Raw genomic sequence first — 25,591 nt, 5'->3', positions numbered from 1 at the left:
TGTTCCATTCACAATGAGGCAGTGGCTAGTGTAGCTCTTCTCTGATCAGCAGAGATCATTGGGAGCCTAAGTTTAGAGTCACTGTTTTGGGGACAAGGGTGCTCTGCCTAAGTCTCCGTGTGCTCAAATGGAGGCCTAGTCTCTGCATTGGGGTTCCTCCAGCCTTGCCCTTAGAAGTTCCACCTCCTAGGCTGGGCACGGTGGCACACACCTGTAATCCCAGCACTTCACTTCGGGAGGCTGAGGCGGGTGGATCACCTAAGGTCAGGAGTTGGTGACCAGCCTGACTAACATGGTGAAACTCTGTCTCTACTAAATATAAAAAAATTAGCCGGGCGTGGTGGCAGGTGCCTGTAATCCCAGCTACTTGGGAGGCTGAGACAAGAGAATCACTTGTACCTGGGAGGTGGAGGTTGCAGTGAGCCGAGATCACGCCATTGCACTCCAGCCTGGGGAACAAGAGCAAAACTCCGTCTCCAAAAAAAAAAAAAGAAGTTCTACCTCTTTTCCACCTCACACCCTGAGAAGTTCCCATCTTCTGCCCCAGATCACCAAGGTGATGCTGCTCAAGGGCTGGCGTTGTGTGGAGTGTATTGTGTGTGAGGTGTGTGGCCAGGCCTCCGACCCCTCACGCCTGCTGCTCTGTGATGACTGTGATATTAGCTACCACACATACTGCCTGGACCCCCCACTGCTCACCGTCCCCAAGGGCGGCTGGAAGTGCAAGTGGTAAGGAGACTGGGATCTTCAGTGGAGCCCTGGGGCCTTGAGATGTTAAAGTGGATATGATGTTGAGTATGTGACAGAGGCTGGGTTTAGGAGGCCAGGCTGGTGGCTTGGGTTTCCGGTGAGGGGACTTCTGGGTACTTTGGGTAGATTGGGTGCTAAGGCTGTGTTTTCCTGCTCCTACCAGGTGTGTGTCGTGTATGCAGTGTGGGGCTGCTTCCCCTGGCTTCCACTGTGAATGGCAGAATAGTTACACACACTGTGGGCCCTGTGCCAGCCTGGTGACCTGCCCTATCTGTCATGCTCCTTATGTAGAAGAGGACCTACTAATCCAGTGCCGCCACTGTGAACGGTGAGAACATCCCTTTCTCCTCACTTTGGCCCTGTTGCCAGCCTCGCATTGCCTGAGCTTATTTCCTCCAGTCTCTGTTCTCCAGGTGGATGCATGCTGGCTGTGAGAGCCTCTTCACAGAGGACGATGTGGAGCAGGCAGCCGATGAAGGCTTTGACTGTGTCTCCTGCCAGCCCTACGTGGTAAAGCCTGTGGGTGAGTACCAGCTGCTGGGTAGGGGGAGGAGTCAGGGCAGGGTTACCTTGCTTTGGGACAGGACCTCAGCCACCTCCATTTGTCCTTCTCTCCATAGCGCCTATTGCACCTCCAGAGCTGGTGCCCATGAAGGTGAAAGAGCCAGGTGAGTCACAGAAATTTTGAATGCCAAAGCGAGACCAGACGTCAGACATCATCTAGTCTAGCTCTAACCCCCTAGCTTCATCTCCTTATTTTAAGAGGAGGAAACTCAGACCCAGAGAAGTTAAGTGGCCTGCCCAAGGTCACCTAGTAAGTTAGTGGCAAAGTTATGCCTAGAACCAAGGTCTCCAGCTTCCCGGGCAGTGTTCCTTTCATCAGGCACCATGGTCTCTTCACTGCCAGGATTTCATCTTCAGAACTCTTTTTTTTTTTTTTTTTTTTTTTTGAGATGGAGTCTTGCTCTATTGCCCAGGCTGGAGTGCAGTGGCACAAGCTCGGCACACTGCAAGCTTCGCCTCCCGGGTTCACGCCATTCTCATGCCTCAGCCTCCTGAGTAGCTGGGACTACAGGTGCCCGCCACCATGCCCAGCTAATTTTTTGTATTTTTTAGTAGAGACGGGGTTTCACCGTGTTAGCCAGGATGGTCTCGATCTCCTGACCTCATGATCTGCCAGCCCCGGCCTCCCAAAGTGCTGGGATTACAAGCGTGAGCAGTGCGCCCGGCTGAGAACATAACTCTTTTTCCTAAGTGAAAGGGGCCAGGGACATCTCCATCGTGATATGGCACTGCTGCTGGCATCTAGGACACTGTGCTGGCATTCAGCAAGTAGGGGCCCTCATGGCCCCAGACAGCAAGAGAATCTATTTAGTGAACCTAGGGTTAATCATGAGCAAAGGCAGGTTTCTGAGTTACAGTTCCTCTCTGAATCTCCCTGCGTCACTGACAGAGAACTCGGGCCTCAGCCAGTGCCCCTTGGTGGCCTGTTCTCAGCATTTAGACCCTAAGCTGGACTTTTGTCACTGCCTTTGTCTCAGCTAAGGACATAGGTTGAAACTTGCAGTTCTGGTTTCCCTGGGGCTTCCATCCAGGGATCACACACTTTTTCCTCTTATGCAGAGCCCCAGTACTTTCGCTTCGAAGGTGTGTGGCTGACAGAAACTGGCATGGCCTTGCTGCGTAACCTGACCATGTCACCACTGCACAAGCGGCGCCAACGGCGAGGACGGCTTGGCCTCCCAGGCGAGGCAGGATTGGAGGGTTCTGAGCCCTCAGATGCTCTTGGCCCTGATGACAAGAAGGATGGGGACCTGGACACCGATGAGCTGCTCAAGGGTGAAGGTTAGCTTGGGGAATCTTAGGGAGCGGCAGAGTAGGGGGAGCGTGACTCTGGGAGTGGGATGTTGGGTGGGGGCTACATTGCCACTCACAGTTACCCTTAAGCACTGCTCTCTTGTCTAAGTGGCTCTGAGGCAAGGTATTCAGCTCTCTCAGTGGCAGGATGACAAGATTAAAAGGGCCTATAGTTCTGATCTGCCTCCATCTCTTCTGTCACCATACGCAGGTGGTGTGGAGCACATGGAGTGCGAAATTAAACTGGAGGGCCCCGTCAGCCCTGATGTGGAGCCTGGCAAAGAGGAGACCGAGGAAAGCAAAAAACGCAAGCGTAAACCGTATCGGCCTGGTGAGGTCCTGGGATGGGGTCGTGGGGTGGTGGGGTGGTGTGGGGCAGCTCAATAGGTCCCCCAGCGGCTTCTCATCCGCAACTCTGCCTCCTCATAGGCATTGGTGGTTTCATGGTGCGACAGCGGAAATCCCACACACGCACGAAAAAGGGGCCTGCTGCACAGGCGGAGGTGTTGAGTGGGGATGGGCAGCCCGACGAGGGTGAGACGGGTGAGGGCACCAGTGGGGCCTGGGAGAAGGTGGGGGAATGCTAGAGAGACCCAGGGGGTGGACTCATTGAAAGGGCCAAGAGGGTGGTAGACCCAGCTGGTGTTGTGGAAGAGAGTAGGCACAAAGTGCCACCCTGCAAGTTGGGAGCAGCATGCTCTCAACCCGAGTCTGACACTTCCATTCTGTCCACAGTGATACCTGCTGACCTGCCTGCAGAGGGCGCCGTGGAGCAGAGCTTAGCTGAAGGGGATGAGAAGAAGAAGCAACAGCGGCGAGGGCGCAAGAAGAGCAAACTGGAGGACATGTTCCCTGCTTACCTGCAGGTGGGTCTCAGGCTCCAAGCAGTGAGGGAGGTGTCTGTGCCCTGCAGGGCATGAAGAAACCTGTTTCTCCTTGACTGCTCCACAGGAAGCCTTCTTTGGGAAGGAGCTGCTGGACCTGAGTCGTAAGGCCCTTTTTGCAGTTGGGGTGGGCCGGCCAAGCTTTGGACTAGGGACCCCAAAAGCCAAGGGAGATGGAAGCTCAGAAAGGAAGGAACTCCCCACATCGCAGAAAGGTTAGTTATGTGGGAGTGAGTGGTCTGAGAGAATCCAACTCTCTTCTGGCTTAGGAGCTGGCAAGTTATTTGATGGGAAATGGACTGGCCTCCAGGAGTCAAGGGTGGGGTCAAGGGTCCTGGCCTGTAGGGCTGTGGGATTAGAGACCTGTTCTGGGCATCAGATGTAGGACATCTCTGATTGGAGTGGGGACTCTTGCTCATAGGAGATGATGGTCCAGATATTGCAGATGAAGAATCCCGTGGCCTCGAGGGCAAAGCTGATACACCAGGTGAGGGCTGCCGGGGGGACTGTGTCCTGTCTTGGCCTTGCTTGCCTCTATCCCTCTGCTGTGCCCCTGAGCATTGTCAGGGTTGGAGGCTGGAAACTGTCCCATGGCCCTCTGTGGTTCAGAGTGGCCATGACCCATACTGGCCTTGACCCATGGGTTTCTCCTGGCATTTACAGGACCTGAGGATGGGGGCGTGAAGGCATCCCCAGTGCCCAGTGACCCTGAGAAGCCAGGCACCCCAGGTGAAGGGATGCTTAGCTCTGACTTAGACAGGATTTCCACAGAAGGTGAGGCTGACAAAGCAGCTGACAAAGCCCCCTACCCGCACCTCTTTGTGTATAAGGGTTTTCTATGGGAGAAGGAGGAGGTCCTATCTTTGGGACTGTGATCTGTACGGCTTCTCTGGTGGGGAGTCCTGGACACCGTTCCTGGCCATGATCATTTGTAGACCTGTGGTATCACCTGAACTTCCCAGTCTTCCTCAACAGTGTCCTTCATTCCCCCACAGAACTGCCCAAGATGGAATCCAAGGACCTGCAGCAGCTCTTCAAGGATGTTCTGGGCTCTGAACGAGAACAGCATCTGGGTTGTGGAACCCCTGGCCTAGAAGGCAGCCGTACACCACTGCAGAGGCCCTTTCTTCAAGGTAATACAGGTGGGAGTGGTCTGAAGACTGACATAACCAAACTTGCCTCCAGGATGGGCCAGTTGCTCTTTTCTCTGATCCTGTCCGTCTTGTAGGTGGACTCCCTTTGGGCAATCTGCCCTCCAGCAGCCCAATGGACTCCTACCCAGGCCTCTGCCAGTCCCCGTTCCTGGATTCTAGGTTGGTGTCTCTGCATAACCTTCGTGGGCAGTCCCCATTGTCCTTTTCCTCCATCTGAGTTCATGCCTCGCCTCCCTCGGACTCCTGCAGCACTTCCCCTGCTCGGCCCCATTCCCTTGTTTAGTGACCCTCCTCTTTTGGGGCAGGGCAGTGGCCTGGGGCTCTGGGCAGTTTGTCTGGGGTGGGACTTGGCATCCCTGCGCCCTGTGACTCTCTGCCCCTGCGCTCCAGGGAGCGCGGGGGCTTCTTTAGCCCGGAACCCGGTGAGCCCGACAGCCCCTGGACAGGCTCAGGTGGCACCACGCCCTCCACCCCCACAACCCCCACCACGGAGGGTGAGGGCGACGGACTCTCCTATAACCAGCGGAGTCTTCAGCGCTGGGAGAAGGATGAGGAGTTGGGCCAGCTGTCCACCATCTCACCTGTGCTCTATGCCAACATTAATTTTCCTAATCTCAAGCAAGATTACCCAGGTACCTGTGGGATGAGGGCAAGGGAGACAGCCTGGTAACATGGCAGGTGGAGGAGTCGCCTGCCAAGTCTTCTCTGACTCACTCCCTCTGCCCTCCAGACTGGTCAAGCCGTTGCAAACAAATCATGAAGCTCTGGAGAAAGGTTCCAGCAGCTGACAAAGCCCCCTACCTGGTGAGACAGAAAGGAGCATAGATTAGCATGAGAACTGAGAGGGAGGGAGGGATCTTTGGGTAATTTACCTCAGTTCTTTCCGCTCCCCACTCCTAAAGCAGCTGGGCCAGAAGGGATCCGCTTCTGGGTAGGGAGTGTGAAAACACTGTACAGTATGGGGGCGGGGCATGAGACCGAGCACTAGGCCCTAAGGCTGTGTCCCATATCCCTCAGCAAAAGGCCAAAGATAACCGGGCAGCTCACCGCATCAACAAGGTGCAGAAGGTGAGTGGGGCTGGGCTGGGTTGTAGCAGTCCTCTAGTGGGTGGCCTCTCTTGAGGGTGGAGGGCCATGGGGCCTGCCTGCAGCAGCCTGACTGCCCTATGCCTGGTCTCCCCCTGTAGCAGGCTGAGAGCCAGATCAACAAGCAGACCAAGGTGGGCGACATAGCCCGTAAGACTGACCGACCGGCCCTACATCTCCGCATTCCCCCGCAGCCAGGGGCACTGGGCAGCCCGCCCCCCGCTGCTGCCCCCACCATTTTCATTGGCAGCCCCACTACCCCCGCCGGCTTGTCTACCTCTGCGGACGGGTTCCTGAAGCCGCCGGCGGGCTCGGTGCCTGGCCCTGACTCGCCTGGTGAGCTCTTCCTCAAGCTCCCACCCCAGGTGCCCGCCCAAGTGCCTTCGCAGGACCCCTTTGGACTGGCCCCTGCCTATCCCCTGGAGCCCCGCTTCCCCACGGCACCACCCACCTATCCCCCCTATCCTAGTCCTACGGGGGCCCCTGTGCAGCCCCCAATGCTGGGCACCTCATCTCGTCCTGGGACTGGCCAGCCAGGGGAATTCCACACTACCCCACCTGGCACCCCCAGACACCAGCCCTCCACACCTGACCCATTCCTCAAACCCCGCTGCCCCTCGCTGGATAACTTGGCTGTGCCTGAGAGCCCTGGGGTAGGGGGAGGCAAAGCTTCCGAGCCCCTGCTCTCGCCCCCACCTTTTGGGGAGTCCCGGAAGGCCCTAGAGGTGAAGAAGGAAGAGCTTGGGGCATCCTCTCCTAGCTATGGGCCCCCAAACCTGGGCTTTGTTGACTCACCCTCCTCAGGCCCCCACCTGGGTGGCCTGGAGTTAAAGACACCTGATGTCTTCAAAGCCCCCCTGACCCCTCGGGCATCTCAGGTAGAGCCCCAGAGCCCGGGCTTGGGCCTAAGGCCCCAGGAGCCACCCCCTGCCCAGGCTTTGGCACCTTCTCCTCCAAGTCACCCAGACATCTTTCGCCCTGGTTCCTACCCTGACCCATATGCTCAGCCCCCATTGACTCCTCGGCCCCAACCTCCGCCCCCTGAGAGCTGCTGTGCTCTGCCCCCTCGCTCACTGCCCTCCGACCCTTTCTCCCGAGTGCCTGCCAGTCCTCAGTCCCAGTCCAGCTCCCAGTCTCCACTGACACCCCGTCCTCTGTCTGCTGAAGCTTTTTGCCCATCCCCAGTTACCCCTCGCTTCCAGTCCCCTGACCCTTATTCTCGCCCACCCTCACGCCCTCAGTCCCGTGACCCATTTGCCCCATTGCATAAGCCACCCCGACCCCAGCCCCCTGAAGTTGCCTTTAAGGCTGGGTCTCTAGCCCACACTTCGCTGGGGGCTGGGGGTTTCCCAGCAGCCCTGCCCTCGGGGCCAGCAGGTGAGCTCCATGCCAAGGTCCCAAGTGGGCAGCCCCCCAATTTTGTCCGGTCCCCTGGGACGGGTGCATTTGTGGGCACCCCCTCTCCCATGCGTTTCACTTTCCCTCAGGCAGTAGGGGAGCCTTCCCTAAAGCCCCCGGTCCCTCAGCCTGGTCTCCCGCCACCCCATGGGATCAACAGCCATTTTGGGCCCGGCCCCACCTTGGGCAAGCCTCAAAGCACAAACTACACAGTAGCCACAGGGAACTTCCACCCATCGGGCAGCCCCCTGGGGCCCAGCAGCGGGTCCACAGGGGAGAGCTATGGGCTGTCCCCGCTACGCCCTCCGTCGGTTCTGCCACCACCTGCACCCGATGGATCCCTCCCCTACCTGTCCCATGGAGCCTCACAGCGATCAGGCATCACCTCTCCTGTCGAAAAGCGAGAAGACCCAGGGGCTGGAATGGGTAGCTCTTTGGCGACAGCTGAACTCCCAGGTACCCAGGACCCAGGCATGTCCGGCCTTAGCCAAACAGAGCTGGAGAAGCAACGGCAGGTAAGTTGACACCCTGGAGCTAAGCCCCCCATATCGCTGCTGTCTCTGGGGCAGCCCCATGATTGGAGTAGAATGGGCTTATTCCTCTTCTTTTTTTTTTGCATAGCGCCAGCGACTACGAGAGCTGCTGATTCGGCAGCAGATCCAGCGCAACACCCTGCGGCAGGAGAAGGAAACAGCTGCAGCAGCTGCAGGAGCAGTGGGGCCTCCAGGCAGCTGGGGTGCTGAGCCCAGCAGCCCTGCCTTTGAGCAGCTGAGTCGAGGCCAGACCCCCTTTGCTGGGACACAGGTAGGTAGAGTGGCAAGGGATAGTGGGGCCAGGATATTGAAGGTTGCCCTACCTTCATCTACCTTGTCTCTTCTAGGACAAGAGCAGCCTTGTGGGGTTGCCCCCAAGCAAGCTGAGTGGCCCCATCCTGGGGCCAGGGTCCTTCCCTAGCGATGACCGACTCTCCCGGCCACCTCCACCAGCCACGCCTTCCTCTATGGATGTGAACAGCCGGTGAGGCTCCAGGAGGTTCCCTGGGGGTAAACCAAGGGGGATGGATTTTATCACTGTTGCACGCTCTTGTGATTTTCCTGTATCACTAATCCTTTTCCAGTATCACTTTCTCTTCTTCTTCATTCCTTTTCTCCCTCACTGCGTTAATTCTATGCTTCCTCACTGCCCTAATCCCATGTTCTTGCTCCTTTTCATCTGATTTCATCTTACTGACTACTGTATATTCTTCCAGGCAACTGGTAGGAGGCTCCCAAGCTTTCTATCAGCGAGCACCCTATCCTGGGTCCCTGCCCTTACAGCAGCAACAGCAACAACTGTGGCAGCAACAACAGGCAACAGCAGCAACCTCCATGCGATTTGCCATGTCAGCTCGCTTTCCATCAACTCCTGGACCTGAACTTGGCCGCCAAGCCCTAGGTTCCCCGTTGGCGGGAATTCCCACCCGTCTGCCAGGCCCTGGTGAGCCAGTGCCTGGTCCAGCTGGTCCTGCCCAGTTTATTGAGCTGCGGCACAATGTACAGAAAGGACTGGGACCTGGGGGCACTCCGTTTCCTGGTCAGGGCCCACCTCAGAGACCCCGTTTTTACCCTGTAAGTGAGGACCCCCACCGACTGGCTCCTGAAGGGCTTCGGGGCCTGGCAGTATCAGGTCTTCCCCCACAGAAACCCTCAGCTCCACCGGCCCCTGAATTGAACAACAGTCTTCATCCGACACCCCACACCAAGGGTCCTACCCTGCCAACTGGTTTGGAGCTGGTCAACCGGCCCCCCTCGAGCACTGAGCTTGGCCGCCCCACTCCTCTGGCCCTGGAAGCTGGGAAGTTGCCCTGTGAGGATCCCGAGCTGGATGACGATTTTGATGCCCACAAGGCCCTAGAGGACGATGAAGAGCTTGCTCACCTGGGTCTGGGTGTGGATGTGGCCAAGGGTGATGATGAACTTGGCACCTTAGAAAACCTGGAGACCAATGACCCCCACTTGGATGACCTGCTCAATGGAGACGAGTTTGACCTGCTGGCATATACTGATCCTGAGCTGGACACTGGGGACAAGAAGGATATCTTCAATGAGCACCTGAGGCTGGTAGAATCGGCTAATGAGAAGGCTGAACGGGAGGCCCTGCTGCGGGGGGTGGAGCCAGGACCCTTGGGCCCTGAGGAGCGCCCTCCCCCTGCTGCTGATGCCTCTGAGCCCCGCCTGGCATCTGTGCTCCCTGAGGTGAAGCCCAAGGTGGAGGAGGGTGGACGCCACCCTTCCCCTTGCCAGTTCACCATTGCTACCCCCAAGGTAGAGCCCACACCTGCTGCCAATTCCCTTGGCCTGGGGCTAAAGCCGGGACAGAGCATGATGGGCAGCCGGGATACCCGGATGGGCACAGGGCCATTTTCTAGCAGTGGGCACACAGCTGAGAAGGCCTCCTTTGGGGCCACAGGAGGACCACCAGCTCACCTGCTGACCCCCAGCCCACTGAGTGGCCCAGGAGGATCCTCCCTGCTGGAAAAGTTTGAGCTCGAGAGTGGGGCTTTGACCTTGCCTGGTGGACCTGCAGCATCTGGGGATGAGCTAGACAAGATGGAGAGCTCACTGGTAGCCAGCGAGTTACCCCTGCTCATTGAGGACCTGTTGGAGCATGAGAAGAAGGAGCTGCAGAAGAAGCAGCAGCTTTCAGCACAGTTGCAGCCTGCCCAGCAGCAGCCACAACAGCAGCAGCAGCATTCCCTACTGTCTGCACCAGGCCCTGCCCAGGCCATGTCTTTGCCACATGAGGGCTCTTCTCCCAGTTTGGCTGGGTCCCAACAGCAGCTTTCCCTGGGTCTTGCAGGTGCCCGACAGCCAGGCTTGCCCCAACCACTGATGCCCACCCAGCCACCAGCTCATGCCCTCCAGCAACGCCTGGCTCCATCCATGGCTATGGTGTCCAATCAAGGGCATATGCTAAGTGGGCAGCATGGAGGGCAGGCAGGGTTGGTACCCCAGCAGAGCTCACAGCCAGTGCTATCACAGAAGCCCATGGGCACCATGCCACCGTCCATGTGCATGAAGCCGCAGCAACTGGCAATGCAGCAGCAGCTGGCAAACAGCTTCTTCCCAGATACAGGTAACCTCAGCTAGTAACATAGACAAGTTACTCAGGGTGATCATTGTTATCACTAAATGGGCACTGAGGCTAGAGACCTCAAATAATCCCTACTTAAGATGGGACACAAAGAACTTTGGCTAAATATCATACTAGTGGTAGAGGCAGAAACACTGTAGCTTTTAAGAAGAGAGAGAACAGTTCCTGGCATATAGTAGGCATGTAGCAGATGTTTGAATAAATGGAATGAATATATGAATGAAGCCTAATTAGTAGAGCCTTTGTGGCTGTAGTGAAGTTGAAAGCTTAAGACTTGAAGAGAAGTGGTGCAAAAAAAAGCAGTTGAGGCCAGGTACGATGGCTCATGCCTGTAATCCCAGCACTTTGGGAGGCCAAGGCAGGTGGATCACTTAATATCAGGAGTTCAAGACCAGCCTGGCCAAGATGATGAAACCCCGTCTCTACTAAAAATACAAAAATTATCTGGGTGTGAGCCGGGCGTGGTGGTGCATCCCTGTAATCCCAGCTACTCAGGAGGCTGAGGCAGGAGAATTGATTGAACCCAGGAGGCAGAGGTTGTGGTGAGCCGAGATCGCCTCATTGCACTCCAGCCTGGGCAACAAAAGCGAAACTCCATCTCAAAAAAAAAAAAAAAAAATTAGCTGGGTGTGGTGGTGCACGCCTGTAGTTCCAGCTACTCGAGAGGCTGAGGCAGGAGAATTGTTTGAACCCAGGAGGTCGAGGCTGCAGTTAGCTGAGATCGCGCCATTGCACTCCAGCCTGGGCAACAGAGCGAGACTCTGTCTTTAAAAAAAAAAAAAGCAATTGGGATAGGTGAAAAAGTTCATTGAGGCTGTAATGGTGGGAAAACCTATGGGATGTTTCAAGAACAGTGAGTGAATTGGTTAGGCTGGAGTAAACTGTTTCGAGTGAAGTAAGTGGCAAAATTTTGGTGAGGTAAGATGGGGGCCAGATTGAAAAAGACCTCAAATTATAATAGCATTTATTGAGTAATTACTATTTGCCAAAGAGTTTACTGAGCACTTTATACTTTTTGTCCAATTTAATCATTACAGCAGACTCATTAAATAGGTATTGTTATTATCTTTGATTACAGAAGAGGAAACAGAAGTGGAGGTTAAGTAACTTGTCCAAGATTACACAGCAGCTAGCAGAGCTAGATCTGAAGTCTGGTCGGTACTCCTCTTAACTGTTTACTGCCTCAGGATTCCAGGAGAGGGAGTTTGGTTAGTCCTTAAGAAAGTGGGAGCTCTGGCCAGGTGCTGTGGCTCATGCCTTTAATCCCAGCACTTTGGGAGGCTGAGGCGGGTGGATCACCTGAGGTCAGGAGTTCCAGACCAGCCTGGCCAACATGGTGAAACCTCGTTTCTACTAAAAATACAAAAATTAGCTGGGCTTGGTGGTGGGCGCCTGTAATCACAGCTACTCAGCAGGCTGAGGCAGGAGAATCGCTTGAACCCAGGAGGCAGAGGTTGCAGTGAGCCGAAATTGCACCATTGCACTCCAGCCTGCGTGACAAGAGCAAGACTCTTGTCTTAAAAAAAAAAAAAAAAAAAGAAAGAAAAGAAAAGGAAAAAAAGAAAGTGGGCGCTCAGTTAAGTTTTCTGAGCAGTGGAGAAATATACAAAGTGTGGGATTTTAGGAAGATGTAAGTTTTTGGTGGTTGGTTGTTTCTTCTTTTTTGCCCAGCATTCTAGACAGACGGGAGAGTGGACTACAGGTGATGCCCAAAACAGCTCTGGAATCTAGGGCTTTGCAACAGTGCTAGCATCTTGGGTGCTTGGGCTGTGCTAGTTGCACTAAGAACATTACCTTTGAAGAATGCTTTCCGAGTCATAAAGTGTACTTACATTCTTGTCACATTTGATCCTCTTAACACCTCTGTGAGGTAGACGGAGTAGGGATCATCATCTGTATCAAATAAAAGGGTAAACTGAGGTGAAATAACACAGGTTGACTCAACAAATATTTATGGAGCCCCTTTTTCTAGCACGGTGCAAGTAAAAACAGGACCACATGTCCTGTGAATAATAGAGCTGATTCACCCAGGCCGACTGGCTCCTAATTCAGTGGTCTTTCTGCCTTGCCATGCCATTGTTCTGCCTGGCGTGGTTGAAGTCAGGATGTTGAAGGGAATCGCAGATATTCAATGGAGCATTGGCCCCGTAGCCCAGCTCACTTGGGTCTCCCCTCTCTAGACCTGGACAAATTTGCTGCAGAAGATATCATTGATCCCATTGCAAAGGCCAAGATGGTGGCTTTGAAAGGCATCAAGAAAGTGATGGCTCAGGGCAGCATTGGGGTGGCACCTGGTATGAACAGGTAAGACTCAGGGCTGGAATGGGGTTGGCCCTTTTCTTTCCCAGTCACACCCCTTCTTGGCCCCCCTCCCTACTTGTCCCACGTCTCTTTGCTTTCCAACTTTCTTATTGCCAACACTTATCCTCTGTGCTTTGGTGGACTCCAGACAGCAAGTGTCTCTGCTAGCCCAGAGGCTCTCGGGGGGACCTGGCAGTGATCTGCAGAACCATGTGGCAGCTGGGAGTGGCCAGGTAAGTGGTCAGGTGGGAGTAGGAACTTGTGTCTTATGCCACTGGGCCACCCTTCTTAGGGCCTAGCAGGGAACAATGACCCTTTAGCAGCCTCTCTCATTGCAGGAGCGGAGTGCTGGTGATCCCTCCCAGCCTCGTCCCAACCCGCCCACTTTTGCTCAGGGAGTGATCAGTGAGTATGGGGCATGGGAGGAGGGTGCAGGGAAGTGGTTTGGGACATATGGAGGAAGAGGGATTGGGATTACCATTTTGCAGGTCCTGACACCCTGCTTCTTTTCCCAGATGAAGCTGACCAGCGGCAGTATGAGGAGTGGCTGTTCCATACCCAGCAGCTCCTACAGATGCAGCTGAAGGTGTTAGAGGAGCAGATTGGTGTACACCGCAAGTCCCGGAAGGCTCTGTGTGCCAAGCAGCGCACTGCCAAAAAAGCTGGCCGTGAGTTCCCAGAAGCTGATGCTGAGAAGCTCAAGCTGGTTACAGAGCAGCAGAGCAAGATCCAGAAACAACTAGATCAGGTGGGGGAAAGCAAACTTCAGCCTAGCACCCAGAAGGCAGGGAAGAGGGATGGCATGGGGGTAGCATGCCCCAGCCTGACCTCTCCCACCCTCCCATGTTAGGTCCGGAAACAGCAGAAGGAGCACACTAATCTCATGGCAGAATATCGGAACAAGCAGCAGCAACAGCAGCAGCAGCAGCAGCAGCAGCAGCAACAGCAACAACACTCAGCTGTGCTGGCTCTCAGCCCTTCCCAGAGTCCCCGGCTGCTCACCAAGCTCCCTGGTCAGCTGCTCCCTGGCCATGGGCTGCAGCCACCACAGGGGCCTCCGGGTGGGCAAGCCGGAGGTCTTCGCCTGCCCCCTGGGGGTATGGCACTACCTGGACAGCCTGGTGGCCCCTTCCTTAATACAGCTCTGGCCCAACAGCAGCAACAGCAACATTCTGGTGGGGCTGGATCCCTGGCTGGCCCCTCAGGGGGCTTCTTCCCTGGCAACCTTGCTCTTCGAAGCCTCGGACCTGATTCAAGGCTTTTACAGGAAAGGCAGCTGCAGCTGCAGCAGCAACGTATGCAGCTGGCCCAGAAACTGCAGCAGCAGCAGCAACAGCAGCAGCAGCACCTTCTAGGACAGGTGGCAGTCCAGCAGCAACAGCAGCAGGGTCCTGGAGTACAGACAAACCAAGCTCTGGGTCCCAAGCCCCAGGGGCTTCTGCCTCCCGGCAGCCACCAAGGCCTCCTGGTCCAGCAGCTGTCCCCTCAACCACCCCAGGGGCCCCAGGGCATGCTGGGCCCTACCCAGGTGGCTGTGTTGCAGCAGCAGCACCCTGGAGCTTTGGGCCCCCAGGGCCCTCACAGACAGGTGCTTATGACCCAGTCCCGGGTGCTCAGTTCCCCCCAGCTGGCACAGCAGGGTCAGGGCCTTATGGGACACAGGCTGGTCACAGCCCAGCAGCAGCAGCAGCAGCAACAACAGCACCAACAGCAAGGGTCCATGGCAGGGCTGTCCCATCTTCAGCAGAGTCTGATGTCACACAGTGGGCAGCCCAAACTGAGTGCTCAGCCCATGGGCTCTTTACAGCAGCTTCAGCAGCAGCAGCAGCAGCAGCAGCAGCAGCAGCAGCTGCAACAGCAACAGCAACTTCAGCAGCAACAGCTTCAACAGCAGCAACAGCAGCAGCAACAGCTTCAACAGCAGCAACAGCAGCAGCAGCTTCAACAGCAGCAGCAGCAGCTTCAACAGCAGCAGCAACAGCAGCAGCAACTTCAACAGCAACAACAGCAGCTACAACAGCAACAGCAGCAGCAGCTTCAACAGCAGCAACAGCAGCTACAACAGCAACAGCAACAGCTACAACAGCAACAACAACAGCAGCAGTTTCAACAGCAGCAGCAACAGCAGCAGATGGGCCTTTTAAACCAGAGTCGAACTTTACTGTCTCCTCAGCAACAACAGCAGCAGCAAGTGGCACTTGGCCCTGGCATGCCAGCAAAGCCTCTTCAACACTTTTCTAGCCCTGGAGCCCTGGGCCCAACCCTCCTCCTGACGGGCAAGGAACAAAACACCGTAGACCCAGCCGTTTCTTCAGAGGCCACTGAGGGGCCCTCTACACATCAGGGAGGGCCGTTAGCAATAGGAACTACCCCTGAGTCAATGGCCACTGAACCAGGAGAGGTAAAGCCCCCACTCTCTGGGGACTCACAACTCCTGCTTGTCCAACCCCAGCCCCAGCCTCAGCCCAGCTCTCTGCAGCTGCAGCCACCTCTGAGGCTTCCAGGACAACAGCAGCAGCAAGTTAGCCTGCTCCACACAGCAGGTGGAGGAAGCCATGGGCAGCTAGGCACTGGATCATCTTCTGAGGCCTCATCTATGCCCCACCTGCTGGCTCAGCCCTCTGTTTCCTTAGGGGATCAGCCTGGGCCCATGACCCAGAACCTTCTGGGCCCCCAGCAGCCCATGCTAGAGCGGCCCATGCAAAATAATACAGGGCCACAACCTCCCAAACCAGGACCTGTCCTCCAGTCTGGGCAGGGTCTGCCTGGGGTTGGAATCATGCCTACGGTGGGTCAGCTTCGAGCACAGCTCCAAGGAGTCCTGGCCAAAAACCCACAGCTGCGGCACTTAAGTCCTCAGCAGCAGCAGCAGCTACAGGCACTCCTCATGCAGCGGCAGCTGCAGCAGAGTCAGGCAGTACGCCAGACCCCACCCTACCAGGAGCCTGGGACCCAGACCTCTCCCCTCCAGGGCCTCCTGGGCTGCCAACCTCAACTTGGGGGCTTCCCTGGACCACAGACAGGCCCCCTCCAGGAGCTAGGGGCAGGGCCTCGACCTCAGGGCCCACCCCGGCTCCCTGCCCCACCAGGAGCCTTATCTACAGGACCAGTCCTTGGCCCTGTCCATCCCACACCTCCACCATCCAGCCCTCAAGAGCCAAAGAGACCTTCACAATTACCTTCCCCCAGCTCCCAGCTTCCCACTGAGGCCCAGCTCCCTCCCACCCATCCAGGGACCCCCAAACCCCAGGGGCCAACCTTGGAGCTGCCTCCTGGGAGGGTCTCACCTGCTGCTGCCCAGCTTGCAGATACCTTGTTTAGCAAGGGTCTGGGACCTTGGGATCCCCCAGACAACCTAGCAGAAACCCAGAAGCCAGAGCAGAGCAGCCTGGTACCTGGGCATCTGGACCAGGTGAATGGACAGGTGGTGCCTGAGGCATCCCAACTCAGCATCAAGCAGGAACCTCGGGAAGAGCCATGTGCCCTGGGAGCCCAGTCAGTGAAGAGGGAGGCCAATGGGGAGCCAATAGGGGTACCAGGAACCAGCAACCACCTCCTGCTGGCAGGCCCTCGCTCAGAAGCTGGGCATCTGCTCTTGCAGAAGCTTCTCCGGGCAAAGAATGTGCAACTCAGCACTGGGCGGGGGTCCGAGGGGCTGCGAGCTGAGATCAACGGGCACATTGACAGCAAGCTGGCTGGGCTGGAGCAGAAACTACAGGGTACCCCCAGCAACAAGGAGGTGAGTACTCTGGGTAGAGTGGAGCAGGTAGAGTGGGGCCTAGAGCCAGTGGGGGGCAGAGTGAGTGAGCCTGGGTAAGACAGAAGAGATGAGGGCTCTGAGGAGGAGGGTAGCAGCCTTCAATGGGCTTATTTGGCTTAGGATGCAGCAGCAAGGAAGCCTTTGACACCGAAGCCCAAGCGGGTACAGAAGGCAAGCGACAGGTTGGTGAGCTCCCGAAAGAAGCTGCGGAAGGAGGACGGGGTCAGGGCCAGCGAGGCCTTGCTGAAACAGCTGAAACAGGTGACCCCCCAGGAGACAGTCCCCTGGTCCCATCCCAGGATAGGGGGCACCCTGTCCCCCAGCTGTGCAAGACAGCGATGCAAACGCTGCAGGTTTTGAGCTTTGTCATCTTGCCCCTTGTAGGAGCTGTCCCTGCTGCCCCTAACGGAGCCTGCTATCACCGCCAATTTTAGCCTCTTTGCCCCCTTTGGCAGTGGCTGCCCAGTTAATGGGCAGAGCCAGCTGAGGGGTGCCTTTGGAAGTGGGGCACTGCCCACTGGCCCTGACTACTATTCCCAGCTGCTTACCAAGGTCAGAAAAATGGCAATATTTTTTGGGAATAGTGAAGTTCTTGGGAAGGTGAGGGTGGGAATGGAAAACTTGAGGGAATTGCTGACGTAGAGTGGGGCCAGGAGATTGTATCAGTCTCCCTATGCCATCTTGCACACAACACCCCACCCCCCACCCCCCAGAATAACCTGAGTAACCCGCCGACACCACCCTCGTCGCTGCCCCCCACCCCACCCCCATCGGTGCAGCAGAAGATGGTGAATGGCGTCACCCCATCTGAAGAGCTGGGGGAGCACCCCAAGGATGCTGCCTCTGCCCGGGATACTGAAAGGGCACTGAGGGGTAAGTCAAGAGCAGATGCCACCCCTGGTGGGGTTTGGTAGCTGGAGTCCAAACCAGTTAGTATGCTGTATAGTTTAGAAGTGAGTGGGTTGCCTGCTGTCCTGTGTGTTTACATAACAGGGCACCTGAGGTAGGAAGGGCCCCTTCAGGACTGATTTCTTGGGGGCCAGAATGGACATTTGGAGTCTAGAGCAAATGCTATAAGAGAGGTGGGTGGCAGGGAGCATCTTTATGAAGCTTTGTATAGAAGGAACAGTCCAGCTTTAGTGAGTGTGGAGCTAGACTCTGATCTGGATTTGAATTCTGGTTCCTGCGTTCATTCAACTGTGTTACTGTATCCAAGTAACTTGATTGACTTGTGTGAGCCTCAGTTTCCTCACTGTAAAATGGCTATTGTAGTACTCACCTAATGGAGGTGTTAAATGACTAAACAAACTCCAAAGAGTATATCTAAAGCCAGCTGCCACCAGGCATGGTAGCTTATGCCTGTCATCCCAACACTTTGGGAGGCCAAGATGGAAGGATTGCTTGAGGCCAGGAGTTCGAGACCAGCTTGGGCAATATAACAAGACCCCATCTCTACAGAAAAAAAACAAAAACAAAAACAAAAAAACAGTGCCTGGCATGCAGGACAGACTCAATAAATATACCTTGTTTGCCCCAAACTGGTAGGTGGGAGGACAGTTAATCATGATAGCTGAGATCTCATGCTAATTAGGCCTAAAATATTGGGAGAAGGTACCTTCATCCCTGGCCACCCTCACCTGACTTTTCTTCTCCCTACACACCCCTCAGATACTTCAGAGGTGAAGAGTCTAGACCTGCTGGCTGCCTTGCCTACACCCCCTCACAATCAGACTGAGGATGTCAGGTAGGGGCGGGGCCGGAGATGGGGATGAGGAACAAGGGTGGGGTACAGGTTGCCTCATATTTCCTTTGGCCAATGGAGATTTCAAGTAAGACATCTATTCATCTCTAGATTTGGGAGGGGAGTCTGCAGGGCTGTAGCAACAAATGTCTACTTTTGGTCCCCAGGATGGAGAGTGATGAGGATAGCGATTCTCCTGACAGCATTGTGCCAGCTTCATCCCCTGAAAGCATCTTGGGGGAGGAGGCCCCTCGTTTCCCTCATCTGGGTTCAGGCCGGTGGGAGCAAGAGGACCGGGCCCTCTCCCCTGTCATCCCCCTCATTCCTCGGGCCAGCATCCCAGGTATGTGCTACTCTGGATGTGGGCCAGGCCCAGTTCACCTGGGTTGTCCGAAGCTGGGGGAGAGGCGGCCAAGTGTTACACAAATCCCTCTTTCTCATTCAGTCTTCCCAGATACCAAACCTTATGGGGCCCTTGACCTGGAGGTCCCTGGAAAGCTGCCTGCCACAACTTGGGAAAAGGGCAAAGGAAGTGAGGTGTCAGTCATGCTCACAGTCTCTGCTGCTGCAGCCAAGGTGTGTCCTAGGGGTACCTCGAGGCTGAGGGGAACCTGATCAGAGGGCAGTCCCTGGAATTTGTCTGGATAAGAAAAAATGTAGTCGTTCAAAAACATGTACTGAGTACCTATTGTATGTGAAAGCCTGGGCTAGAGGCTGTGGGATTTGGGTAAATGAATCATGGTTCCTGCCCTAATGGGGCTCATAGTCCCATGGTAAAGATAGATAAGTTAACAACTAAGGAGCACCTGTGTGTGTAATGACACAGGTACTACATGACAGCATTGCCCCAGTCATGTTTGGTGGGACTCTGTCAGCTGTTTTGAAAATATTGATGGGCTTTTGTGGTCAAAGAAAGTTGGAAAACACAGTTAAAATGACAATATGGGTTTCTTTACTACAAGAGTCCTCAGGTCCTTTTAGTTTGCTAACGTGTATCATGAGCCTCCAAGTCATGGATAGAGCATGCATCATTTCCTAAACGTAGTTGATGTAGTTCTCTTTTCGTGGAGCTCCCGTCAGTGCCCACAGCAGCTTGGGAAAGGCTGCTGTGAGGGAAGTGTATGAAAAGAGCTGGGTGACATAGGATAGAACTACCCTGGGGAGTGGGTTCTAGGTGTCCTTGTCCCCACCCAGCTGGTAGTAGAGCTCATCTCAGACACTTGGCTGATATGTTTCTCCCATCCCTTCCCCGGCCCTGGCAGAACCTGAATGGCGTGATGGTGGCAGTGGCGGAGCTGCTAAGCATGAAGATCCCCAACTCCTATGAGGTGCTGTTCCCAGAGAGCCCCGCCCGGGCAGGCACTGAGCCTAAGAAGGGGGAAGCTGAGGGTCCTGGTGAGTGTGGCAGGGAAGCCCTTTGGGACTTGAGGGGAGTGATTCTGGTGGGAGGCTCTGATCCACTCCTTTCTGCAGGTGGGAAGGAAAAGGGTCTGGGAGGCAAGAGCCCAGACACTGGCCCTGATTGGCTGAAGCAGTTTGATGCAGTATTGCCTGGCTATACCCTGAAGAGCCAACTAGACATCTTGAGCCTCCTGAAACAGGTAGGTCTGGGGGAGAAAAAGAGGCAGGTGTTAGGAAAAGGGGCTGCCGGCCAGGCGCTGTGGCTCACATCTGTAATCCCAGTGCTTTGGGAGGCAAGGTGAGTGAATCACTTTAGGCCGGGAGTTTGAGACCAGCCTAGCCAACATGGCGAAACCCCGTCTCTACTAAAAACAAAAACAAAACAGTAGCCAGGCGTGATGGTGCATGCCTGTAATCCCAGCTACTCGAAAGGCTGAGGCATGAGAATCCCTTGAACCCAGGAGGCAGAGGTTGCAGTGAGCCAAGATCGTGCCACTAGATCGAGCCTAGGCAACAGAGCAAGACTGTGTCTCAAAAAAAAGAAAAGAAAAAAAGAGGCTGTCTAGGGCAAAGAATGTGGAGGCCTTTTGGGAGGGTGGGATATGGGTGAGGGGAAGGAGGGAGCTAGTTAGATGAGGAGCTGGCACTAATGATACAGGGCACCCTCCTACAGGAGAGCCCCGCCCCAGAGCCACCCACTCAGCACAGCTATACCTACAATGTCTCCAATCTGGATGTGCGACAGCTCTCGGCCCCACCTCCTGAAGAACCCTCCCCGCCCCCTTCCCCCTTGGCACCTTCTCCTGCCAGTCCCCCTACTGAACCCTTGGTTGAACTTCCCGCCGAACCCTTGGCTGAGCCACCCGTCCCCTCACCTCTGCCACTGGCCTCATCCCCTGAATCAGCCCGACCCAAGCCCCGTGCCCGGCCCCCTGAAGAAGGTGAAGATTCCCGTCCTCCTCGCCTCAAGAAATGGAAAGGAGTGCGCTGGAAGCGGCTTCGGCTGCTGCTGACCATCCAGAAGGGCAGTGGGCGGCAGGAGGATGAGCGGGAAGTGGCAGAGTTTATGGAGCAGCTTGGCACAGCCTTGCGACCTGACAAGGTACCGCGAGACATGCGTCGCTGCTGTTTCTGTCATGAGGAGGGTGACGGGGCCACTGATGGGCCTGCCCGCCTGCTGAACCTGGACCTGGACCTGTGGGTGCACCTCAACTGTGCTCTTTGGTCCACGGAGGTGTATGAGACCCAGGGCGGGGCACTGATGAATGTGGAGGTTGCCCTGCACCGAGGACTGCTAACCAAGTGCTCCCTGTGCCAGCGAACTGGTGCCACCAGCAGCTGCAATCGCATGCGTTGCCCCAATGTCTACCATTTTGCTTGTGCCATCCGTGCCAAGTGCATGTTCTTCAAGGACAAGACCATGCTGTGTCCAATGCATAAGATCAAGGGGCCCTGTGAGCAAGAGCTGAGCTCTTTTGCTGTCTTCCGGCGGGTCTACATTGAGCGGGACGAGGTGAAGCAAATCGCCAGCATCATTCAGCGGGGAGAACGGCTGCACATGTTCCGTGTAGGGGGCCTTGTATTCCACGCCATCGGACAGCTGCTGCCTCACCAGATGGCTGACTTTCATAGTGCCACTGCCCTCTATCCCGTGGGCTACGAGGCCACGCGCATCTATTGGAGCCTCCGCACCAACAATCGTCGCTGTTGCTATCGCTGTTCTATTGGTGAGAACAACGGGCGGCCGGAGTTTGTAATCAAAGTCATCGAGCAGGGCCTGGAGGACCTGGTCTTCACTGACGCCTCTCCCCAGGGTGAGCAGTGGGCCCTTGAAATGGATAATATGGAATGGGAAAAGTTTCTCCCAGGGTCACTGTTACAATGTCTATAAGAGGACCTGTAGCTTCTATGTGAGTGATCCTCCTTCCCCCACCTCAGGCAGGCAGGGGGTCTCTTGAAAATTCCCAGTGAAAATGTTTGAGCCTCTCTGTCACCCTAAATTCCCTTGTAGTTGAAAATATTTTGCTTGTCTAATCTCACATATTCTAGTTCTTTTGCTATCCTCAGTGGAACAAAAGGAAACAGTTCTGAGACTATCATCTGCCTCACCCAACCTAATCCTAACCAAGTTCCTTGTGGTTGTTTTTCCCTGGACGAAATCAGAATTATTTTGATTTTAGTTTTAGTGTTAATGATAAAATAACAGTAAGAGCAGGTACCTTTTTTTGAGTGTGTACTGTGAGCCACAAACTAAGCTAAGTGATTTGTGTAGTTTATTTTGTTCATACAACCCTATGAGGTAAGTATTATACTACGATTATGCCCAGTTTATACATAAAGAAACTGAGTCTCAGATTTCAGTACAGTCATGCATTGCTAAATGACAGGGATACATTCTGAGAAATGCATTGTTAGGCGATTTTGTCATTGTGTGAATTTCATAGAGTGTACTACACAAACCTAGATGGTGTAGCATACTACACACCTAGGCTCTGGTATACCCCATTGCTCCTAGGCTACAAATCTGTACAGCATGTAACTGTACTGAATACTGTAGGCAGTTGTAACATATGATAAGTATGTGCATCTAAACATAGAAAAGATACAGTAAAAATACAGTATTATAATCTTACCAGACCACTGTTGTATATATGATTCCTCATTGAATGAAATGTTGTTAAGCTGCACGTGACTGTATTTGGCTCAAGGTCTCATGACCAGTACTAGAACCTGAACCCAAGTCTTTCCAACTCCAAAGCATGCCCGCTCTTTCACTAGGGACCTTCCATGGCCTATGCTGGGTCTCCTGAGCCCTGGGTTTGTATCTCAAAGCTCTGTGATGACCCCTTGGGGTTGGAAACCTCCTGCTTCTTAAGAGTGAGACTAGGAGGGCAAGAGAGGATCTGGAAGACCAACACACCTTCATGATAGGGAGGCTTGAAGGCCTCAGAAAACAACTGCGGTTCTGGATTGGGGTTAGGGACTGGAGGTCAGTGAGCAGAAGTTGCCTCTGAGGACTGCTCTCTTCCCTGCTTCTTAGCCGTGTGGAATCGCATCATTGAGCCTGTGGCTGCCATGAGAAAAGAGGCTGACATGCTGCGACTCTTCCCTGAGTATCTGAAGGGCGAGGAGCTCTTTGGGCTGACGGTGCATGCCGTGCTTCGCATAGCTGAATCAGTAAGGAAGGGGCTGGGAACTGGGGGGGTTTGGCGGGCACTGAGAACTTTGGCCTAACCTCAAAAAAACTCAGGCTAAGGTGAGTATGAACTGTGCCCACAGCTGCCCGGGGTGGAGAGCTGTCAAAACTATTTATTCCGCTATGGGCGCCACCCCCTTATGGAGCTGCCACTCATGATCAACCCCACTGGCTGTGCCCGATCAGAGCCTAAAATCCTCACACACTACAAACGGTGAGCTTGTGATGCTGGAGCCAAGGGATGTGGGTGTGGGTGTTGATAGGGATCCTCTGGTCCCATTATGAGGATTTAGGATACAGATCAGAGTTCCCGTGGAGAAACTGGGGAATCACTCTTAGACTTCCTAATTAGAGGGCACGCAGGTATTAGTAGGGTATCCTTTTCCTCCTCTCCCAACCTGTTCAGATGCACTTGGGATATAGGACAGAATTATCTTGGGCACCCTGGGGAGGTAATGGGTAAACTGGTGAAATTTTATGAACTATATAAGGGACTTGGTCACCTCTTTCTTCTCCTGTTTTACTTCCGGGGGAGGGCCTGTGATTCTCCCAAACCTCAGATACCCCATGGGTGCTAGGGTCACCTTCCCTTCCCCATGAGTGTTGGTGTCAAAAATAAATAGTTAGAGATATAATAGAAAAATAATAAAACCTTACATTTGTATAGCACTTTATACTTTTTTTTTCAAAGCGTTTTCACATCCATTATCTCATTTGATCCTCACAACAACCTTATGAGGTAGGTAGGGCAGGTGGTATGACCCCCATTTTACAGCTGAGAAAACTGAGACCCAGAAAGATTAAATGACTAGGCAAAGGTTACACAGCTGGGACCAGACCCTTACTTCTTCACTGCGGGTCCTTGTTCTTTCTGTGTACCAGGGACCTTAGTCCCTGGGTAGAGGGAGGCAGAATCTGTGGTAGCAGGGCTTTCTTGAAGGTCTTTGGTGGCTCCTAGGCTGTCGTAGAGTGTCAGAGACTCTCTGTCCCTAGCCAGCCTTGTCCTTGATGCCCTGCAATGGTGGTTTTCAAACTGTGAGTGCATGTGTTCCAAAAAGTCCTGGATCACATAAACTGATGGGTTGAACTTGGCCTTCCCATGCATATCTCTTCCTTCCCCAAATTGGATTAAACCAGAAGAGCTCCATTGTCATCTAGTTTATGTATTGGAGTTCCAGTCAACATTTTGTTAAAGAAAAAAGCAAAGATTTCTGCTAAATAAAAAAAGAACCAGAAACGTTTGAAAACCACTGCTCTGGGATGGCAAGAATTTGGCTGGTGCCCTAAGGTGGTAAAAGGCATCCTGCCAGGCAGCCGTCATTCCCCTGCACTGAGCCATCTGCACAGAGCCCAATGTTATGTCAGAGGAGGGGACAGTCCGAAGAAAGGATACCACCTTTAGGCTGTGAGTTCACAGCCAGTTTTAATTCAAATCTAGCCCAGCGTGGTAGGCACAGTCCCCATTTTCAGGGCTTCCAGTATGTGCAGGAGGTAGAATTCAGACATTCAAGCAAACCATCAGCTTAAATTCTAGGCCTGGGCTGCTTGCGGAAAACTTCCCAGAGGAGTGTGGCCTTGCAAATGGTTTGGCAGGAGACTGGTAGGAAGTGGGAGATGGGAGAGCAGGCTCAGTGTAGGGGAATTGGTGCCCCCCATCTCCCTCCACACCCCACCCCTCACCCTGGGCTCTCTGTGCCACCCAGGGTGTCAGAAGGGTCCCTGTAGCTAGTTGCTTCCTCACCAGAGCTGAGACCCAGTTGCCTCTAGTCCTTTCCCAAGGCTGCACTTCCAGTGCTTGCCAGCAGCACACGCCCCTAACTGGTGTGTTGCACATCCCAGGAGGTGGCAGAGGAGGTGGGTGGTGTGTTGCACATCCCAGGAGGTGGCAGAGGAGGTGGGTGGTGTGTACTTGGTCTGAGGGAGAGCTGTCTTGTCATGGATTGTATCACCTCCCAGGCCCCATACCCTGAACAGCACCAGCATGTCTAAGGCATATCAGAGCACCTTCACAGGCGAGACCAACACCCCGTACAGCAAGCAGTTTGTGCACTCCAAGTCATCTCAGTACCGGCGGCTGCGCACTGAATGGAAGAACAACGTGTACCTGGCTCGCTCCCGTATCCAGGGCCTGGGGCTCTATGCAGCCAAGGACCTAGAAAAGCACACAATGGTTATCGAGTACATTGGCACCATCATTCGGAACGAGGTGGCCAACCGGCGGGAGAAAATCTACGAAGAGCAGGTATGAGCTGGCAGAGGGGCCATTGTGGTGCATAGTCCGCACTCAACCAAGGAGCAAGGGGCAGGATTGGTCACAGGAGAGCAGGAGGAAAGGTGTGGTGGGGAAAGGAAGGAGAAATGAAGAACATGCAACACAAGCCAACTGCCTGAGTCTCCTACCTGATCCCACAGCCACTGCTGCCACTCTCTGATACTCTTGTCCCTTCTTCTGCAACCTCTGCCTTTCTAGAATCGAGGCATCTACATGTTCCGAATAAACAATGAACATGTGATTGATGCTACGTTGACCGGCGGCCCTGCCAGGTGAGAGATGACGAGGAAGGAGGGATTTAGTGGTCCCTAAGAGTGGTACTCTGGGGGATAGACGGACAAGGAATCAAAATTGTCCCAAGTTAGTTGCCTGACATCCCTGACTCTGTCCCACTGCCCAGGTACATTAACCATTCCTGTGCCCCTAACTGTGTGGCTGAAGTCGTGACATTTGACAAAGAGGACAAAATCATCATCATCTCCAGCCGGCGTATCCCCAAAGGAGAGGAGGTGAGAGGAAGTATCCTGAGTGAGTGACAAAGCAGCTCCTCCTCCTTTCACCCCTTCTCTGCCATTCCCTAAATGTGGATTCCTAGGCTGGGCACCTCAGATCATATCTTCTCTGCCCTCCCCTCTTCCTGTGGGGGATTAGCATTGATT

General features: G+C 54.5%; 1 protein-coding gene across 6 annotated transcripts in view; it reads left to right on the top strand.

Moving 5' to 3' along the window:
• KMT2D (lysine methyltransferase 2D) overlaps window positions 1-25,591 on the top strand; it is a 41,291-nt gene that overhangs the window by 12,788 nt on the left and 2,912 nt on the right. For 2 of the 6 annotated variants that reach the window (XM_054527204.2, XM_054527203.2), the window contains exons 16-55: window positions 548-729; window positions 914-1,078; window positions 1,164-1,273; window positions 1,371-1,418; window positions 2,374-2,595; window positions 2,819-2,938; window positions 3,037-3,150; window positions 3,343-3,473; window positions 3,559-3,706; window positions 3,913-3,978; window positions 4,155-4,265; window positions 4,487-4,624; window positions 4,720-4,804; window positions 5,036-5,277; window positions 5,376-5,449; window positions 5,663-5,713; window positions 5,833-7,644; window positions 7,751-7,933; window positions 8,010-8,146; window positions 8,379-10,243; window positions 12,442-12,565; window positions 12,711-12,795; window positions 12,901-12,967; window positions 13,078-13,310; window positions 13,413-16,301; window positions 16,443-16,583; window positions 16,707-16,874; window positions 17,036-17,195; window positions 17,991-18,066; window positions 18,231-18,406; window positions 18,509-18,639; window positions 19,326-19,458; window positions 19,537-19,664; window positions 20,138-21,278; window positions 22,505-22,641; window positions 22,744-22,874; window positions 23,352-23,399; window positions 24,617-24,902; window positions 25,131-25,204; window positions 25,333-25,441. In XM_054527204.2, coding sequence (XP_054383179.1) covers window positions 548-729; window positions 914-1,078; window positions 1,164-1,273; window positions 1,371-1,418; window positions 2,374-2,595; window positions 2,819-2,938; window positions 3,037-3,150; window positions 3,343-3,473; window positions 3,559-3,706; window positions 3,913-3,978; window positions 4,155-4,265; window positions 4,487-4,624; window positions 4,720-4,804; window positions 5,036-5,277; window positions 5,376-5,449; window positions 5,663-5,713; window positions 5,833-7,644; window positions 7,751-7,933; window positions 8,010-8,146; window positions 8,379-10,243; window positions 12,442-12,565; window positions 12,711-12,795; window positions 12,901-12,967; window positions 13,078-13,310; window positions 13,413-16,301; window positions 16,443-16,583; window positions 16,707-16,874; window positions 17,036-17,195; window positions 17,991-18,066; window positions 18,231-18,406; window positions 18,509-18,639; window positions 19,326-19,458; window positions 19,537-19,664; window positions 20,138-21,278; window positions 22,505-22,641; window positions 22,744-22,874; window positions 23,352-23,399; window positions 24,617-24,902; window positions 25,131-25,204; window positions 25,333-25,441 — 12,441 coding nt within the window. The remainder of the gene's footprint in view (window positions 1-547; window positions 730-913; window positions 1,079-1,163; window positions 1,274-1,370; window positions 1,419-2,373; window positions 2,596-2,818; window positions 2,939-3,036; window positions 3,151-3,342; window positions 3,474-3,558; window positions 3,707-3,912; window positions 3,979-4,154; window positions 4,266-4,486; window positions 4,625-4,719; window positions 4,805-5,035; window positions 5,278-5,375; window positions 5,450-5,662; window positions 5,714-5,832; window positions 7,645-7,750; window positions 7,934-8,009; window positions 8,147-8,378; window positions 10,244-12,441; window positions 12,566-12,710; window positions 12,796-12,900; window positions 12,968-13,077; window positions 13,311-13,412; window positions 16,302-16,442; window positions 16,584-16,706; window positions 16,875-17,035; window positions 17,196-17,990; window positions 18,067-18,230; window positions 18,407-18,508; window positions 18,640-19,325; window positions 19,459-19,536; window positions 19,665-20,137; window positions 21,279-22,504; window positions 22,642-22,743; window positions 22,875-23,351; window positions 23,400-24,616; window positions 24,903-25,130; window positions 25,205-25,332; window positions 25,442-25,591) is intronic. The other 4 variants (XM_054527205.2, XM_054527206.2, XM_024256441.3 and 1 more) reach the window with 4 other exon arrangements.

Source organism: Pongo abelii, chromosome 10 (genome assembly GCF_028885655.2).
Source record: "Pongo abelii isolate AG06213 chromosome 10, NHGRI_mPonAbe1-v2.0_pri, whole genome shotgun sequence".
NCBI lineage: Eukaryota > Metazoa > Chordata > Mammalia > Primates > Hominidae > Pongo > Pongo abelii.
This window is presented reverse-complemented; position numbering and strand designations above follow the sequence as displayed.